Below are 17,046 nucleotides of genomic sequence, written 5' to 3' on the forward strand. Positions count from 1 at the left end.
TGGGAGGGAAATAAGTCTGCCCTGGCCTTGGCTCCTCTTCAAACCCTGATGGATGGTTCAAGTCCTTTGTTTTAGGGAAATCAAACCGCAGCACCGAGGGATATAGAGGAGAGAGTGGCAAGGGAGGGTCTTGGGGGGAGGACAGACTGACTAAGTGGATAGTACCCAAGGCCAGTAACCTGGGTCTCTCTGTGTCTCTAAGTCAGGAAGCCTGGGTTTCTGTCTCATACCCACGCCTAAGTGCTTGTCTTGTACCCAGACCTGGGTCTCTGTCTCTATACTAGCACTGTGACAAGATAGAAGGTAGGTCTTTCACACTTAAGGGGGTACAATCAGACCTTCTGTGCCCAGAGACCTGCAGTAGAAAACATAGTTAGGAAATCTAATTCCATCCCCAGAATTGCATAGCAATCCCCAAGCCCTTCTGGGACTGATCTTTGACTATAGAGTAAGGAATAAGCCCTGATTACTGCTCAGGTGTGACCTCACACCACCATCCTCAACACCTCCCACTCCTGAAAAAAAAAACAGATTTGAAGAAACTTTTCTGAAAATCAAGCTCAGCCATGGTCCTTGCCAGCTCAGAGCCTAGGCTGGTAACAGAGAAACATAGCCCCAGAGGGAATCCCTGCCTTTTGTTTGGACAAGAACACCAGAATGCTGGACCCTGCCCCCCTACCTCCTCCATTACATTGTTCTTGCTGGACCTCCAGGTACTAGACCTTGAGAGGTAAGAGGGAGGATGGGGAGGGGAGAAGCCTGGTAGTATGAGGCCTGGGGGTTGTTGGTGTCTCAACTATAAGGGGACATCTGGCATGTTCAGCACCTGTGATCAGAGCTCCTCCAGACCCCAGCCAGCTCTAAGGGGCAAAGGTCATTCCAGGGACTGTCCTGGCAGAGGGCAGAGGGACCATTTCACCTAGATTCGATGGCGTGGGCACTCTGTCTAAGGTGCTCAGAAGCTGGGTGGGGCTTAAGTTGCAGGTAGAAGGGGTTCTGTCCAAATTCCCGCCCACAGGTTTGGCCTCAACCTCTGTAGCAGCCCCTGTGCATTCTAGGGCCAACAGGTGAGGCACCGCGTCTTAGAGGAACTGCCAAGGATGGGCTGGGACAGTCCCAACAGAGATTGCTGTGCTAACTGAGTGTTGGGCTCAATTCCCCAATCCAGCCCCCTTTGCCATCTCCCCTACGTAGCCCACCACCTCTTTTCTCTAAGACATCCCCCCAAGCACGCAGGAGGCTGCTTGCCAGGTCTGGAAAAAAGATTCACCCTTTCCTTCACCCTCTGCCATCCCCGCCCCACTCCATAAACTCTAAGACTTGTGCTGGCTGAGAGGAATTAGAGGGATAATGACCAGATGTTTCAGATAGGGAGGCTCATAGTGATCGTTATTATAATGCTGGCTGATTGATTAGGTTATTAGAACAGGGTACAGATAAAAACAGAGTCATACTCAAGAAACCTTTACTGGAAGTTCAGCAGCCTCTACCCTTCCCCAACTCACCTCAGCTTTTCAATCACCCAGAACTTCATTGCTGCTCTCCTAGAACACTTCCTTCTCTGTTCATGGTAAACAGGGGCCAGCGTGATCCCACCTTCTAGTAGGGAGAGGAAACCATGGAGCACGAGAAGTACCCGAGGCACCTGTATGTTCCCATTTTACAGCTGAATAACTGAGGCCCAGAAATGAACCTTGTCCGATAGAGTGAGTTGGACACAACTTACACTCTAGAACCTTCTGTCCTAGACATGTTTGGGGATCCTTCCTAGAGAGGCTGCTTTGAACAAGCCTGGTACTCTCTGCAGTGGCAACCTCACCTGTGAAGGTTTCCCTTCCCTGTGTTCTGCCTCTGACCTCCTCCCCCATGTCCTAGCACCCTTCCCTCCTTTGGGTCACCTGCCAACCTGCAGCTTGTTTCTTGCATGAAACATTTCCTCACTTTAGGAGTGTTCTGTTATTAGCATGTGTGTGTGTGTGTGTATGTGTGTGTGATGTGTGTGCATTCATGAGTGTGATCTCTTTCCTGAGTGTGTTTTTCTGGAAGACAGATTGCCCAGTGGGAGGGAGGGGATGGGGGATTTAAAAAAAAAATTTTTTTTGGTTTTGTGGCCATATATATATACTTATATATATATATATATATATATATATATATATATATATATATATATATATATATATATATTTAAAGAAGGTGGGTTTGGGGCCCACCCTTGGAACATGAGTGTTATTGGCCCTTAAGGGTCTGGGAATCTTAGGGTCACCAGGAAAACTTCTAGAGTGAGGGAAGAGGCACTTCTTTCCAAAGAGATAATAAAATAGTGTCAGTTCTCTCTCTCTATCTCTCTCTCTGTCTCTCTCTCTCTGTCTCTCTGTCTCTCTCTCTCTCTCTCTCTCTCTCTCTCACACACACACACACACACACACACACACCCTGGGGAAAACTTACCATCTTTTCCTGGCTATGTCCACACTCACCAGGTCCCTGAGGTGAGAAAGGTCACTGGAAGCCCCTCATTCCAATGCCACCATATCCATTTGATGACTAGAGGAGGAAGCATACTCAGAAAATTGCAGGGGTCCCCAGAAGTTACACTGTCAGAAAAATAATTGACACCCCCAGAAGCACTGAAGATAGGACAATCCCAAGTCTCAGATCCTGGGCCCGGAGAGATAGCACAGCTGCGTTTGCCTTGCAAGCAGCCGATCCAGGACCTAAGGTGGTTGGTTCGAATCCCAGTGTCCCATATGGTCCCCTGTGCCTGCCAGGAGCTATTTCTCAGCAGACAGCCAGGAGTCACCCCTGAGCACCGCCCGGTGTGGCCCAAAAACCAAAAAAAAAAAAAAAAAAAAAAAGAATAGTCTCAGATCCATTCATGGCCCAATGTGTTTCTGATGCTCTATTTAACAGGAGGTGGAGGCAGGGGTAGCTTAAAGAATTGTCCATGTAAAGTGTTTTATTGCTGTTTTGTCTTAAAGCAAGTCAACTCTTAAGGAAAGTTGGTGCAGGCTGGGGAGAGAGCACAACGGACTGAGTGCAGGGTCTATTCACAGCACTGCAGGCTCCTTTGAGCACCACCAAGATTGAGCCCAAAGCACTAAGCCAAGAATGGCCCCTGAGTACTGCCAAGTGTGGCCCAAAAAGAAAAGAAAACTCAGTGAATTGCTAAGGAAGATAAATTTCCTGGGTTTTACTGACCAAGTTTCAACAGTCAAGTTTCATTTGATTTAGCATCTTTCCCAACAAGAAACTCCCTCTGAAGGTCAGAGTCCTGCTCCCCACGGAGTAGTTTCATGGGAATTGGAACAAGGTGTCCTTTCCTCCATGTGTCCACTCCCATCCATCAGAGCAGTGTCAGAAATACTGACCTTGTCAGACTGAAGCATTTGAGTGCTTAAACATGGTCATGATAAATACTACAACTCTCTACTGTCTGGGAAATGACCAGAGCCCCAAACTAGAAATTACATTCTATGATGTATACTAACAAACTAAAATTCAGCAATTTCAACTAAGAAAGAGACAGTATAGAGGTCAAGGCTCTTGACTTGCATGCGCCCAACACCAGTAGGGTCCCCAACACTGCCTCTGGCTCCCTGAGCACCACCACGGTAATTCCTGAGCACAGAGCCAGGAGTGATCTCTGAACACTGCTGTGTGTGGTCCAAACTACCCCTCGTAAAATAGAACAGGAGTGAGCACTTACCCTCTTGCAGCCTTGTGATTGGAGGAGCTGCTTAGCTTGGGATTTGGTTCAGCAGTATTCTCAGGCAGTGTGGCTGCGTTCCTTTATCTTCCCCAGAGTCGGCCAGGCCCTTAATATGTGAACATATCCATCTAGCACTGACCTCAATGTGTGGAGGAATAGCCCAGTGTAGATCTCCACCTACAATGAGCTTGATGTGCCGAGCCTCCACCAGCCAGCTCACCATCTGGAAGAGAAGTCTGGGGGAGCTCAATAACTTTTTATCCTTAAGACTGGCTGGAGGCCTTCATCTATCCCCTTACCCTTGCCTATGTGTTGCTCCTGGGGAGGCACACAGCTCACAGCCCCCTCCCCTGCCCTTATTCCCCCAGGCCCCACTGAAGGTCACTCTCTGGGCATTAACAGACACCGCTGGTCATTCTTGGCTACTTGTGCAGGCAGAGGCAGGACTTGGATGGATCCTGGTGAAGAATGTGAATGGGGAGACAGACAACAGACTTGAAGCTTAGTGCCTGCTCACTCTGAGCCTGAAATGACCCTTTGACCCTTTCACTTCACCTGGAAAATGGAAGCAGAGGGAGAATAAAGGTGGTTGCGAACACCAAGGAGGCCAAGGACAGCTGATGGTCCTGAGGCTTCTGGTGGGAAACCCATAGTTAGGGAAGGTGCCAGCCCAGGTTGGCTTTACCCTGTGCTCAAAGTCTGTCCAATGGGCTCAGAATGTCAGGAGCAAGGAAGTAGGGCTGAGGACATGGTGACCCAGGTCCCAGACACCCCCCTTCACTATACCCATGTTGCTGCTGACTCCAAGCCATTGGACTGGAGGTTCCTCCCTGGTGAAGCTCTCTACCAGGCACCCTGCTTCTCCCCACCCTGACTACACACCCAGAGGCTCTCATGGGTCCTGCTGAAGTCCTGGTCTCTCAGATCACCCTGTTTTTCCAGCCTTCCACATGCCAACTATTCCCATCAAAGCAGTGGGGGCACGGCCCTGGGAAACAGGAAATGGAGGAAACTTTTAGTAGGTAGCAGCTCCAGCACTTTTTCTGTGGCAAAATGGAGGTGTGGTCTGGGAACAGGTGAGAGAAGGCATTCTTCTGTTTAATCTGCACAAGCTCTCAGGGCAATCAGGTGAAGGAACTCTATCTAAGCCCCCCCAGAAAGAGCATTTTGATGGTTTGTCAGTGACTAAAAACAAAGTTCCATGAGATCTTTGGAGCAGAACCTGGTGCTGCAACCCCAAAGCACCACTGTCCAATCAACTCATGCCATTTCCCATGTTTTCCCATGACCCTCCCATCCAGGTCTCGGCTCCAGCCAAGGGTTCTTCCAAGGGTTTTTCCCTGCTTCCCCACCACCTGCCCATGGCTATAAGTAAATGACAGAGCCATTTGGGAGTGAAGAGAGAAGGTTAGTTTAAGTAGTTTCCTATCATTTGATTCGGGGCCAATATCCACTGGTATTCAGGGCTTTCCCCCTGGCTCTGTGCTCAGGGATCATTCCTGGAAGTGTTTGGGAGAACATGATGTGATATGTGATGCTGGGGATCAAACCATAGTCAGCCACATGCAAAACAAATGCCTTACTTACTGTTCTCTCTCTCTCTCTCTCTCTCTCTCTCTCTCTCTCTCTCTCTCTCTCTCTCTGTCTCTCTGTCTCCCGTCTCCCTCTCGCTCCCTCTTTCTCTATATCTACCCCTTTCTCTCTCTCCCTCTCCCTTTCCCACTCCCTCTTATTCAATATTTAAGAAATGGCCAAATTGTCTTCCAGAGTGGTTTTGCTGCTATACCATTCCACCAACCATGCTGAATGATCTGGTTTCTCCATCTCCTCTCCATCTGTGCTAATGTCCGTTTTCTGTGTAACCATATTGACACTGGTAGCTCACTGTGGCTTTCCTCGATGTATCCCAGTATTTGAAGACAGGGCTGCAAACTGGATTCAAGGTCAGGGTTGGTTTCTCCTGAGGCCTCGCCCCTTGGCTTGACTTCACAAGAATGTCCCTGGGCACATCTGTGTCCTGATCTCATAAGGTCAAATGCCACACTGGCATCAGGCACACTCCTGTGACCTTCTCAAGTAATTTTACACTCTTTACTTGTGAAGATAACCATGCCTGAAATCCCAGGGGTTAGCACTGCCAATAGAAGAATCTGACAGGGGACAAACATATGCAGCCTGTAGCAGGAGCCAAATGCAAAGAAAAAAATCAGCCTGTGATGGCCTTTAGGGAATTTGTGAAATGCACCAAAACATTTTCCCAGTGTCAGTGCTGTACCCCAAGAGACCATCCCACTTGGGTCATTAGCCCAGACATAAATTTAGCCAGCATGGCTGTCTGTCCCGTAGAGGACCACAGGCAGCTGAGTTTGCCTGGAGTCTCCAAGAGTTTGGTCCCCAAGTTATCAGAGTGTTGGGCCCGGAGAGAGAGCACAGCGGCGCTTGCCTTGCAAGCAGCCGATCCAGGACCAAAGGTGGTTGGTTCAAATCCCGGTGTCCCATATGGTCCCCCGTGCCTGCCAGGAGCTATTTCTGAGCAGACAGCCAGGAGTAACCCCTGAGCAATGATGGGTGTGGCCCAAAAAAAAAAAAAGTTATCAGAGTTGAAATCTAGCCCCCATGCCTTCATTCCACAGTGTCTGCCGGTCCAGGAAACACCCCAGTTCCAGGACCTTAGAGCCCCAGTGGAAAAGCCCCTTCCCAACCTATGCACCTAGCTCTCAGTATTGGGGGTTTGGGAGGAAGGGATGAGGCAGAGAGCTTGGCTTTCTAGAACTCTCACGCCGGATTGCTGACACTGGGCGCTCTGACCCTCGTCCTCCGCTGCTTGTGTCCCTGCAGGGCTCTGGCTGAGAACATGGCCAATGGCATCGACGAGCTCATCGGCATTCCCTTCCCCAACCACAGCAGCGAGGTGCTGTGCAGCCTGAACGAGCAGCGGCATGACGGGCTGCTGTGCGATGTGCTGCTGGTGGTGCAGGAGCAGGAGTACCGCACGCACCGCTCCGTGCTGGCCGCCTGCAGCAAGTACTTCAAGAAGCTCTTCACGGCCGGCACCTTAGGCAGCCAGCCCTACGTCTACGAGATCGACTTCGTGCAGCCCGAGGCGCTGGCCGCCATCCTGGAGTTCGCCTACACGTCCACGCTCACCATCACGGCCGCCAACGTCAAGCAGGTGCTCAACGCCGCCAGGATGCTGGAGATCCCCTGCATCGTCAACGTGTGCCTGGAGATCATGGAGCCCGGCGGGGACGGGCCCGAGGAGGACGACAAGGAGGACGATGACGATGACGAGGAGGACGACGAGGAGGACGAGGAGGAGGAGGAAGAGGAGGACGAGGAGGACGAGGAGGAGGAGGACGCGGAGGATTTTGCAGATCAGGAAAACCTGCCTGACCCCCAGGACCTCAACTGTCACCCGAGTCCCTCCCGGACGGACCATCTCACGGACAAGGCATTTGCGGACCCTCCCAGGGACTTTCCCGACTCCTTCCAGGCCAGCAGCCCCGGCCCCCTGGGTGTGATCAGGGACTTCTCCATCGAGTCTCTGCTGCGTGAGAACCTGTACCCCAAGGCCAACCTCCCTGACAGGAGGCCCTCCTTATCTCCCTTTGCCCCTGACTTCTTCCCACACCTCTGGCCCGGGGACTTCGGTGCCTTTGCCCAGCTGCCCGAGCAGTCCGTGGACACTGGGCCCCTCGACCTGGTCATCAAGAACCGAAAGATCAAGGAGGAGGACAAGGAGGAGCTGCCCCCAGCCCCACCGCCGCCCTTCCCCAGCGACTTCTTCAAGGACATGTTCCCTGACCTGCCCGGGGGTCCTCTGGGCCCCATCAAGGCAGAGAGCGACTACGGTGCCTATCTCAACTTCCTGAGTGCCACGCACCTGGGCGGCCTCTTCCCGCCCTGGCCGCTGGTGGAGGAGCGCAAGCTGAAGCCCAAGGCCTCCCAGCAGTGCCCCATCTGCCACAAGGTCATCATGGGCGCTGGGAAGCTGCCAAGGCACATGAGGACCCATACTGGGGAGAAGCCATACATGTGCAACATCTGCGAGGTCCGCTTTACCAGGTGCGCACATGGGGTGAAATGGAAGGAGGGACGGTAGCCCTGTGGGTGGGTGGGACCAGAAGGCATGATGTCAGTGCATCAACAGGGCAGGGGCAGAAAGCATGATGTCAGTGCACAGACATGGACAGAGGGCGTGGTGTCAGGGAGCAGACAGGCAGGGTCGGGGTTCAGGGCAGGGCCGGAAGGCATGATGTCAGATAGCAGACATTGGCAGAGGCAGAGGCATCCTAGAGCAGAAAGGGGCGGATTTGGGTGGGGTCAGAATCATGACGTCAATGCACAGCCAGGGGCAGTGGCAGAGGGTATTGGCGTCAGCGAGCAGACAGGGCCCCGGGATTCATGGTGGGGCCGGATGCATGATGTCAGCCATAAACAGGACTGGACCCGAGGGCTGAGGATGGGGTAGATACAGTGGGAGGGTCTCTAAGGTGTTATTTTTGGGTTAATTTTTGTTTGTTTAGGCTGCACTCAACAGTATTCAGGGCTTACTCCTGGCTGAAGAATCAATCACTCCTCACAGGACCCTGGGGAACCCTTTGTAGACACTGTACTATCTCTCCAGAGCCTCTGCTAGGCTTTAATGGACCCCGTTTCTGAAGGTTCTGTTTTGGAGTTCTGAATGTGAAGCTACCACAATGGGGTGGTGGGAGTTCTGGTGAGCTGCTTGGCTCTTCCACTTACTCTTTCATCAAGTGGAAAGTGGAAAGCCCTGGGACTTGCCCTTGCTAGACTTAGTGGTCCTCTCCCTACATGGTAATTGACCTGTAGAGTCACCAGGTTTGGGTGCTAACTTCACCCACTAGAAAGTGATCTTTGGGAATTGCCAGGTCATTTCCTCTGGGGACCTGAGGCTTTGGCCTGTGGGCAGAAGAAAATGTTCAGAATATCGAGCTGTGACAGTGCTTTGCAGCCAGCTGTCCTCTCTTCGGGGCTTGCCAACTCTCTGAGAAGGTGGAGGGGACACAGGACAGTGTTCAAGCGACAGCAGTGCTCCTCATGCAGCTTCAGAAGATACATTGCTTCTGGGGTGGCCTTGGGGTCCTCTCCAACTGCCTCTCTGAGCCCCTCCTCCTCCTTGGGAAGAGGGTGGAGGCACAATCCACAGGCACCAAGCCCAGAGCCCACCAACTACATGGTGCTTGTTTCTGTCTTGCCACCCAGAAACCAAACCACAGTCCACTGATGGTACATCCACCCAATGCTGCCCCCAGCATCTCCTGAATTCTATCAAGGTCCATACTGTGACCCAGGGCTTGGCTACAATCTTCATACCATGGAAATCAGACAGGTCAGCATACAGTTGAGTTTAGTATAGCCCACTCTCCTCCACCAGGGACTCAGTCTAGCCCTGGGAATGACTTCAAGGACGGGGTCATCTCCACAGGCCAACAGCAGGAAGCCTTCCCTGGCATCAACCCCTTTGAAGATGGTCATCCCGGGGCTATCACTGCCTTCTGGATAGGCCTGGATCTGTGGTTTTAGGGGAATGAAGTGGGAGTGATCAGGAGACAAAGAACCTGCTCAGAACACCATCCCATCTTCCTGTTTTACCCACACCCACTTCCAGAAGGGGGACATTCCAGAGACCCTACCTTATCTGAGTGGAAAAAAATATATGGGGCCTCCTTGAAAGTGCTCAGGGCTTCTCCTGGCTCTTTGCTTAGGAATCATTCCTGGTTGAGCTTAGGAGACCATTTGTAGGGTTGAGAATCAAAGTCAGATCAGCTATGTGCCAGGCAGAAGACTTTTACCTTTGGCCCCTCTGTGTCTCTCTGGGGGAAAATATACTCTTTTTATTTGGGGGGCAGCCTCCCCAGAATTGTTGAGGGTACCCAGGCTTATCCCCAGTGATCCTTAGCCCAGTCAGACCTGACTGTTCAGTTTTCTGGCCCAGCAGAGTTAGGGGCTCAGGGGCATGCCTGGGGTGCCTAAAGCAATCCTACTCGGGGTTTCTTCATGTCACGCTGCACTCCTGTTCTTTGAACTCTCTCACTTCCTGGCTGATTCACAGTGGTCAGGCCCCCCCTCACCCTCCTAACACTAGAACATTCTGTGAGCTAGTTTGGGCAGCGATGCCGCATGATTATTGAGGAGGATTACATTCCAGAACCCTCCCTCATGCACATTCCTCATGCTCACTGGGGTAGCCCTGAGCCTGCAGTCTCCCACCCTGAGGCCAGAACAGCCCCTAGCCTGGTCCATTGCCCCCTTCCCTCCTGCTCAGCAGAAAGGCGACACCCTGATCAGTCTCATCTTCAGCAGTTCAAAGCCTCCCCTCAATCACTGAACGACTCCTGTTCTCTGAATTCCAAGGAGTTAAGAGGGGCTCTTGGGCCCCCCACCTTCAAAGAAAAACCCCTAGGGGGGGACTGGAAGGAGGAGATTTTCCCAGGCTGCTGGCCAAGGTCGCATCACCCATGCACTCTGGATGCTCTTCCTGTCCATCAGCCTGCTTCCTGGGCCCCTGAAACCATCCCGCCACCCTGACATTTTTCTCTGTCCTCAAATGACTCTACCCTGGCCTGCCTAAGTCTGGGAAGATAACTGGGAAGGTAAACCAAACTCATTGCAGCTTGGGAACCCCTTGTGGTTGATTGCCTACATTCACCATCAGCAGCATCCTCTTCTTCAAGGCAGGGGACTGGGATGCATACATATTTCCAGCAACCACTTCTTTGGCAAGAATTTTTCACACCAGCTTGCAGGGCTGAGCTCATCCCTGCTATGGGAACCCAGAGTCCTCCTCTTGGCCACTATTCCCTCTCTCTCTCCCTCTCTCTCTCCTTCCCTCTGTCTCTGTCTCTGTCTCTGTCTCTGTCTCTCTCTCTGTCTCTCTCTCTCTGTCTCTCTCTCTCTCTCTTTCTCTCTCTCTCTGTTTTGTTTTAGGCCTCACCTGGTACTTAGGGTATACTCCTGACTCTGCACTCAAGAATCACTCCTACCAGAATCTGGGAACCATACGGGATGCTGTGGATGGAATCTGAGTTAGCTGTTTTATCTTACACACTATTCTATATCTCAAGGCCCTTTTTATCTTTCTGGAGCCAAGTTCCTTTTATCACAACAGAATTTGGGCTCCTTCACAAGTCCTTTTCACTGCTCTCCTGAGATTTACTCCACCTCCTTTTCTTCCTTTTCTTCCTTCAGGCCATCCTTCAGGACATCCTTCAGGCCCAGAGATTAATTCCTGGACTTACATGTGGCCCCAGAATGCCTTATCTTCATTCCCCAACCCCTGAGTTTTGTGGCCACGATAGAGGACCTGGGGGTTTCTCATGAGGAGACTTCCAGAAGCCTTGCTTCTGGGTACTCCCACAATGATGTGACCTAATCCTTGTGTCTAACGTAATCCTTAAGCTAATTAAGATAATTATTAGAATAATCCATCTCCAAGTTGTCTCTAGATGGCCAGTACCTCTCACTACCTCTCAGTGACCTCACAGTCACCAACGGTTATTCGACCCCCTAGCCCCAAGCAGAAATGCAGAAGCTTTAGCAGGCCCCAGGCATCTCCTTCTTGATTGAATACCCTAGAATTACCTGGACCCTGAATCAACCTGCTGATGCCCTAGTCTAGTTGATACCCGCCCACCCACCATCCCCTGGCCTAGTCTCAGATCCTAGGCTGCTTCCAGGGAGGGTGGCTATGCTGGAGAAGCAGTTTCTGCCCTGCCAGACTTCAGCTCAGTGAGAGATATGGCACCAGGACAGCTGGGAACAAGATACTCAGACCCTCTGCTACTACAAAAAGTCTGGCAACAGGGTCAAAGGTCAGGAGTGCAGGGCCCTGCTGGAGCCAGTTCTTGGCAGGCCTTGAGAAGGGAAAGCCAAAAACTTTACCCCTCGGTCTTGACCACTGATATGTGTCATCAGATCACTGGGCACAGACTTTCTGAGCAGGTCTCGAGGGACCCGGAGGCCACTCCCAGCAATACTCAGCCATCAGAGCCAAATATTTTGATGTTCAGATCCTGTAGCGTCAGGGGCATCAGAGCCATCCCAAGCATCTCAGTCACTCACTTGTCGCCCAACCAACAAAACAGAGATAGTTAATGCTGGAGTCTTCAGTGTACTGCTGTGTGGGCCCTATGGGTCAGTGCATCCAGGGCCACTGCCCAGAGTGGCCACACAAAATCAGGTTCCTGCGCTACAAAGCATGCACCCCTGGCCACTGGGTGCTGGGCCTCCAACTGAGAATCAACTCCTTTCTGCCTTAGAGGCCTGGAGCACAGGAAGCCTGCAGGGCGAGCCAGGGATAAAACAGGAAAGGTTGCTCCTGGGGCCTACAGGGGCAGCCAGAGAGCAAGCAGGGCAGCTCCCCCCACCCCTGAAGTCAGGGGGAACCAGAGAGCAGGCAGGCAGGCAGGTCCTCTCTGAGGATCTCAGTCCTCTCCAGCAGGACTCACAACCTGAAGAAAAGACCACATGGATCCAAGCACAGCCTGGGGAAGGGTGGTCAGCCTCCCCATCGCCCATGTTCAGATCCTCTGATAAGCCCCGTTGTCCCTGCCCCCAACCTCCTACCTTCTCCAGCCCCCACCTCTAGGACAAGCCCCACAGAAACCCCCAGATCTCCACTCTGCAAACAAGGCCAGGAGCCAGCTGCTGTGTTTTGCTGCCCCTTTTCTTTTTCCATATTTTGTTTTCAATCCTCCCACTGCTGGTAACTCTGGGGACCTTATTAAGATAATGTAATGTCATTAGCAGTGGCGGCAGGAAGAGAGTTTGTCTGAGACCATCAGGTTACCAAGAAGTCTGGTGACTGGTGCTGGGAAACATTAGCCCAGCAGGGGAGTCTGCACTGTGCCCACCCGGGGCCTTTCACCCCTGGGGACTGAGCTCTGAGCATGGCTCAGCCTTCCACATAGCAAGCTCTCCAAGCTGGAAGGGGGGCAGGTTAGGAACTGGGTGCCAAAAACCCTAGGCTAGCCCTCTGGGAATAGGGCAGACAGACAAGAACCAGGAAAGATTTGGAGTCAGTTCTGAGAACTGGCCCTGCCCCAGCCCCAGCGGCTTTTGGTCTTTTACCATGGGCACTAGAAGTACCCCCATATCTTCAGGCCACTTTGTGGATTACAAAAACATGTGGCAGGTTTTTCTCCAAGCAGGTGCCATCAAGTCACCTGAGGAATGGAGTAAACAAGACCAGAGGGCTTGGGAAAGGCTCTGCAGAAAGACCACCCCAGTGACAGAGATCTGCCCCTTCAATGACTATGTGGCCATGGCCAAATCTCCTGCCATCTCTGGGCCTTCAGAGACTGGAAGGATAGAAGCAGGCACACCCATTTGTAAGCCCACTGAACTTCTCAAGCTCAGGAGAGTTCTGGACTTATTGCTCTGTCTCTCTGTCTCCCTTTCCTCCAGAGTACAAGGGAAACACCAGCCTTCTAGCATCTGTGCAGTCAGGTCGGTTCATGCCCAAGACGGGATGTCCTAGAGCCGCCTCCCGCACAGCGGCAGCTGAGACCTGCCCTCTGGCCTGGGCATGTGCTGCTCCCACACCAACTCACTGTCTCTGCTCCTCAACAGACGGGTTCCAGCTGCCAGGGGCAGGGTGCGGCTCTGTGTCCGGAAGGACAGCTCAGGGCAGCATCTCCAAGACAGCCCCTGCCCTGGAAATATGGCACACATGGAAAATGAGGTCAACCCTGGCCGAGGTGACCCAGAGAACAAGTCTTCTCATGTGTCAGGCAACCCACATGGTGGGCATGGGAGCCTGAGCTCCACCCTAGGGGGAGCAATACAGATGCTCAGGAACCCTGATAGGTGTCTCACTGGCTCCCTCCTTGTGCCTTGGAGAAGCTGAGGTGTTCAGGAAGGCTTGCAGAGTTGAGGCAAAGGATGAGACCTGAGTGAACAGAGTAGGGTCTGAGGAGGGCTACCCTTGAATTTGACCTTGAAGGGTTGGGGGAGGGGGGATGGAAGGGTTGGAAGTGGAAACTACAAGGCAGTTTGCAAGAATAAATTCAAGCTAGAGGAGGTGGTTGGAAAGAGGAACTCTGAGCTGAGAAGACAGGGGCACACAGGCCAGCACTGGACCCAGCTGACACAGGTCCAAGTACATGCCACACACAAAGGGAAGTAGGAAGGATTTGCTCCATGCTCATCCCTTATACAGGCTTGGCCTGAACAGGCTGGTGGCAGGTGATTAAAAAAGCAAAGTTAGGACTGAAGAGATATAGTTAGTACACTGATAAGGCCCTTGCTTTGCACACAGTTGACCTGGATTCAATCCCCAACACCCCTTTTATCCCCCAAGCTCCACTAGGAATGATCCCTGAGCACAGAGCCTAGAGTAATCCTTGAGCACCACCAGGTGTGGAACCCAAACCAAAATAAACATGCAAAGTTGAGGGGTCAGAGATTTATTGTAGAAGGTAAGACATAAGCCTGGCATGTGCCTAATACTGGTTCTATCCCTAGGACCAAACAGTTCCCCAAGCATCACTGAGTTCAGCTTTAGAGGCCCCCCAAAAACACAGGGGTCTGACCAGGTAATTCCTAACAGCCCAAGATATCAAGTAGCATAGAATCTTCAGGTTTTCACAGGGAACCTCTAGGCATGGACCCTCCAGCCTATTGGCTGAAAACTGTGGGAAAACCACTCTTGTCCTCCTGAGGACCTCTCAGAGACCCCAGGTCAATCAGTAACATGATCATCCAGAGGCACTGTAGCCCCATAGTCTTCGTGATATGAAGCTATGGAGAACTGGCAAAGTGCCTGGGGTGCCCTATCCCACAGCCTTATGGAATTGTGTCTGACTTGTCACATTGTATACCTGGTGATGAGTAGGTGTTTCTGTAGGTTATAAAATGAGCCCCCACAATCAGTGTAGGTGACGTATCAGCAAAGGAGCAGTTTTAAGTCGTACACAGGTTCTTAGCAGAATGTGTGTGTGTGTGTGTGTGTGTGTGTGTGTGTGTGTGTGTGTGTGTGTGTGTGTGTAGAACATTTAACATCCCTCCCTTAGCAGCACTCAAGTACACGGTGCTGTGCTGTTAATTCAAGTCACCAGGCTGTCCACTCAGCCTATACCTGGGTGTGCTGATAGAGTTTGACCTTGGAAAACAGGCTCTCGAGGGTAAATTAGTATATGGGGAATCAGACAAAGGCAGCCTGGGGAAGGTTTTTATTGTTGGAGATTTTTTTTAAATAAATTCTTTAATTGAATCTCCATAAAATTTGTAGTTACAAAAGTTGTTCATGATTAAGTCTCAGTCATACAACATCCAACACCCCCTGGGAAGTGTTAAGTCAGACCCAGGTGCCTGACTTGGGTGAAAGAACCAAAGGCCTCACCCCCGACTTCTGGCTGAAAGGGGCTTCAGCCCTTGGAGAAGGCCCTTGGAGAAGCCAGGATGGAGGCCCCCATGTGGGTGACAGGCAGCCAACAGGAGTTCTAGGAGGAGACTTGCCATGAGCTCATTCAGATGTGTAACATTCACAGAACTTCAGCATCAGGACAGTGCAGCTAGTCCCCTGCTCAGTGCAGGAAGTGAGGCTCTGGGCTGCTGACCTTTGGGCCATTCTCTGTCTCCCGCCACCCCCCTTCCCCCGCCAGCTTTCCAGCTCTTCTAGTCCAGACTAGAGCACAAGCTCCCAGGTCCCAGACGCTGTTTGTAATGCAGGTGACTGGGCCCTGGAACTTGGCTGGGAACCTGAATGCATGCCTGGGCTGCTGGCAAGTGGGGCAGGACTAAGGCTTCTTGAGCTTTGCTCACTCTGCACCATCTACCCTGCTCCCATGAACGGTGCCCAATGGGCAGAGCTGGCTCTACAGTCTGACCTCTTGGCAGGAGGCAGAACAATGTGTGCCAACCAGAGTGTCTGGTTCTAGTCTGAGCTTCCCTAGGTGGGCCTGATGCAGGGGCTAAGAGTCAGAGCAGGATATGGGGTGACCCTCTTTCTTCCTCAGGAAAGCTGGCACAGTCACACCCTAGATATCCCAGTAGGCTCCCTGCCACCTTTAGGAACCCCTTGGGAAGGCCACACTACCCTTTGAACTCCATGCTGCTCCTGTCCCCAAGAAGAAATTATGCCTACTGGCCCAATCCTCAAAACTCTGCTTCTCTTAGGCTGAGATAGGAAGCATGGATGCCTGGACCTAAGGCAGCTGTGCACAAAGAGGTTAACACACTTCCCTAACAGTCTGCTGCAGAGCAGGGGAACTTCCCCTTATATATTTCCCTGACCCCAGTACCAGCCTTCCAGGTAGTAGCAAAGATGTGAGCAGCTGTCCCCTGAGCCTCCAGGCTCAGGAAATCTCCCCACCCAGCAGGGACCAATTGCAGCAGCAAGGGGGTTCATTTTCCAAGCTCCCAGGAGATGCCAGGTAGACCCGGTGGCTTGTGCAAGTCTTTGGAGCCTGAAGCCTGAGTCTCTGCAATATCCATTATCTGCCTGGGTGAACCCCTCGATGAATCCCTAGGTAAACCCCAGAGCGAGCCCTGCTCTCAGCAGGAGAGCTGTCTCCATCTACCTTAGAGGAGTTTCTGCCAAATGGTGCATTTATTTATATTTGTTTGGGCCACACTTGGCAGTGTCCAGTGCTTACTCCTGCTCTGCACTCAGAGATCACTCCTGATGGGGCCAGGGATCAAACTCAGGTCAGCCACATGCAAGGCAAATGCTCTACTCATTGTACTATTGCTCCAGGCCCAGGATAAAAAATTTAAGGTCCCACTGAGGGTGATAGCAGCTACTTTCATGTGTGAGGCCCTGAGTTTGATCTCTTGTACCCCACATTAAAGAAAGCTAAAATTTGATAGCGAAATGCAATCGCAGAAATGAATAGAGTGAATCTCCCTGAGCAGAATCGCAACTCTCATCCCACCCATCTGGGCCTGGTATAGACTTCAGCAACTCCCTTCCACCAATGTGCCCCACAGATTGCTGAGGTTGTGAAGCCCGTTTTCAGAAATGCATGACTCCACTGTAGGATGCCATGTGCCTGAGGAACCCTCCCTGACTCTGTGCTGGGAGCCTGCAGGCCTCAGGTCTAGCACGCCTCCCTGCTCGAATTCCTGTCTGTGTTATGATCTTGGCCATGCGGCCGACTGCCCCGTGAAAACCAAGTCTAGTGCTCTGGGTCTCACTGTGGCCTGAGAGGTGGCAGCAACAGCAGCTGGTGACTTGATAGGAAATCATGTTCTCTGCCCAGGGTACCCCAATCAATAGATGCCTGTGAGAGCTCTGCTTTCTCCTTCCTACCCATGCACCTAAGAAGCATGGCCTGGACCCCTTCTGTGTGGAAGCTCCACTTGTCGCT

At 52.0% G+C, this 17,046-nt stretch overlaps 2 protein-coding genes across 2 annotated transcripts in view; both read left to right on the plus strand.

Annotated features, from left to right (window-relative positions):
- SMAD2 (SMAD family member 2) overlaps positions 1–17,046 on the plus strand; it is a 961,241-nt gene that overhangs the window by 774,044 nt on the left and 170,151 nt on the right. The gene's annotated exons all lie outside the window — the stretch shown is intronic.
- The window catches only part of ZBTB7C (zinc finger and BTB domain containing 7C), a 130,187-nt gene that overhangs the window by 110,793 nt on the left and 2,348 nt on the right, over positions 1–17,046 (plus strand). The window contains exon 3 of the mRNA XM_049781545.1: positions 6,551–7,777. Within this exon, the coding sequence (XP_049637502.1) occupies positions 6,567–7,777 (1,211 nt within the window). The 5' untranslated portion in view covers positions 6,551–6,566. The remainder of the gene's footprint in view (positions 1–6,550; positions 7,778–17,046) is intronic.

Source organism: Suncus etruscus, chromosome 10 (assembly GCF_024139225.1).
Source record: "Suncus etruscus isolate mSunEtr1 chromosome 10, mSunEtr1.pri.cur, whole genome shotgun sequence".
NCBI classification, from domain to species: Eukaryota; Metazoa; Chordata; class Mammalia; order Eulipotyphla; family Soricidae; genus Suncus; species Suncus etruscus.